Consider the following 2,091-nt stretch of genomic DNA (forward strand, 5'->3'; position numbering starts at 1 on the left):
AAAAAAAAAAAAAAAGACTATGAAGCTGAAAAAGATGATTTATTATTACATATACTGACGGTTGAAGTCAGGGCATTTGCACTCAACTACATGTGTACCCCTTTTGATTTTGAGGATCTCTCCCAGTTACCCAGGCTGGGCTCAAACTTAACTTGAGATCCTCTGTCTTAGCCTCTAAGAGTATTGGCATTACAGACATGTGCCATCACACCTGGCTAACCTTTCTCGTTAAAGGAATATGCTAAGCAAGGCACAGTGCCAAATCACTGGAGGGAAAAACTATTTTAATTAGTTTGATCTATGTTGAATTAGAAGGCCCAGTGAAATTCATGTTATTACTTAAAACATCAGTGGCAGCTAAATTCAAAAGAACCCATGGTGTATTTAATGGAGATTTATAAGTCTTTGCCCCTTTCTTCCCAACAGAGGACAGAGCTGCTCAGTCTTTACTCAACAAGCTGATCAGAAGTAACCTTGTTGATAACACAAACCAAGTGGAAGTCCTGCAGCGGGACCCCAGCTCCCCGCTCTACTCGGTGAAGTCTTTTGAAGAGCTCCGCCTGTGAGTATTTACTTCCTGATTCTTTCTTTGTTTTAAGAGATGCTTGCCCTGTCTTTTTTTTTTGGGGGGGGAGGGCAGTACTGGGGATCGAACTCAGGACCTTGAGCTTGCCAGGCAAGGGCTTATTCTATTGAGCTATCACCCTAGTCCCACACCCTGTCATTTTTCTTAAAAAAATACAGCAGGACAGTTTTAGCTAATGTGACATACTAGTGGATTTAGCTGCTTTGAGCTGTCAAATAAAATTTTCAGGTAATCTGTAAAGGCTTTTGCTGTGTTCACACATTATGTTTAACTCAAGTTACTGTTATTTACAAACTAACACTGAAAAAGAGGGGGAAAAAATCTCCCGGATGTTTTGTACATTCATTAATCAAAGACACTTACTTTTATCTTTAATCGTTTTTCTAGAAAACCACAGCTTCTCCAGGGAGTCTATGCCATGGGTTTCAATCGTCCATCTAAAATACAAGAGAATGCACTGCCTTTGATGCTTGCTGAGCCGTATGTATCCTGATACAGCTGTATTCCATTTTTTCTATCCTTTTTTCCTTCCTTCGTTCCTTTGTTCCTTCCTTCCTTCTTTCCTTTTTCAGACAGGGTCTCATTATGCATTTCAGGCTGGCCTTGAACTTACTGTGTAGCCCAGGCTGGCCTACAACTACCAGCAATTCTCTTGTCTCAGCCTCCTTAGTGCAAAGGTTACAGGCATATACCAACATGCCTGGAATTTTTCTATTTTTAAAAGTTTGTACTTTAAAATCGTGTGTGTGTGTGTGTGTGTGTGTGTGTGTGTGTGTTGTAATGGAGACTGAATTCAGTGCCTTCCACCTGCTGGGCAAGCACTCTACTGCTCAGCTGCATCCTTAGGCCCAAACTTTTATCGTGCCTCATTCTCCTAAGTAACTGGATTTTAGGCATATGCCACCATAGCTGTCTGTTGTTTGTTTGTATTAACTAACCACCCCTGACATGTACGCTTCTGAACAGTTTATTTTTCTGTGCAGGTCACAGAACTTAATCGCTCAGTCTCAGTCTGGTACTGGCAAAACAGCTGCCTTTGTGTTGGCCATGCTCAGCCAGATAGAGCCTGTAAACAGATACCCCCAGGTAAGAACTTGGTGAATTTGGTTTTCTTATTAACAAATACCTAGAGAAGAATTCAATCTGGTGGATTAAAATTCAGGCTGTTACTGCTTTTTTCATAAACTGAAGCTGAAACAACCATAGTGTGATTGATCTTTTTGGTGATAATAAAAATCTTACTCCATTCTGCCACAGTTTGCCACTTCTGGGATGCTGCTGACAGAAATGGCTTTCTCACTTGCAGGAAAACCTCTATCTGCAGCTGTCGTCCAGTAGAAAATTGTTACAACTTTCTGAGTAATTGCAAAGGAAGCACATCTCCATTAAAACTTCAGATCCTTGCTCATGGAGGGTTTTTTGTGTTTCAGTGGTCCGTAGTTGTTTTCAAAGGTTTTACCTAGCCAGGGTTCTGAATCTTTTTTTTTTTTTTTTTTTTTTTTTTT

The 2,091-nt window shown here is 40.4% G+C and overlaps 1 protein-coding gene across 1 annotated transcript in view; it reads left to right on the forward strand.

Moving 5' to 3' along the window:
* The window catches only part of Ddx19b (DEAD-box helicase 19B), a 21,678-nt gene that overhangs the window by 12,879 nt on the left and 6,708 nt on the right, over positions 1-2,091 (forward strand). The window contains exons 4-6 of the mRNA XM_004625789.2: positions 427-562; positions 974-1,066; positions 1,570-1,672. Of these exons, the coding sequence (XP_004625846.1) occupies positions 427-562; positions 974-1,066; positions 1,570-1,672 (332 nt within the window). The remainder of the gene's footprint in view (positions 1-426; positions 563-973; positions 1,067-1,569; positions 1,673-2,091) is intronic.

This window comes from Octodon degus, unplaced genomic scaffold (assembly GCF_000260255.1).
Source record: "Octodon degus isolate 3935 unplaced genomic scaffold, OctDeg1.0 scaffold00011, whole genome shotgun sequence".
NCBI lineage: Eukaryota > Metazoa > Chordata > Mammalia > Rodentia > Octodontidae > Octodon > Octodon degus.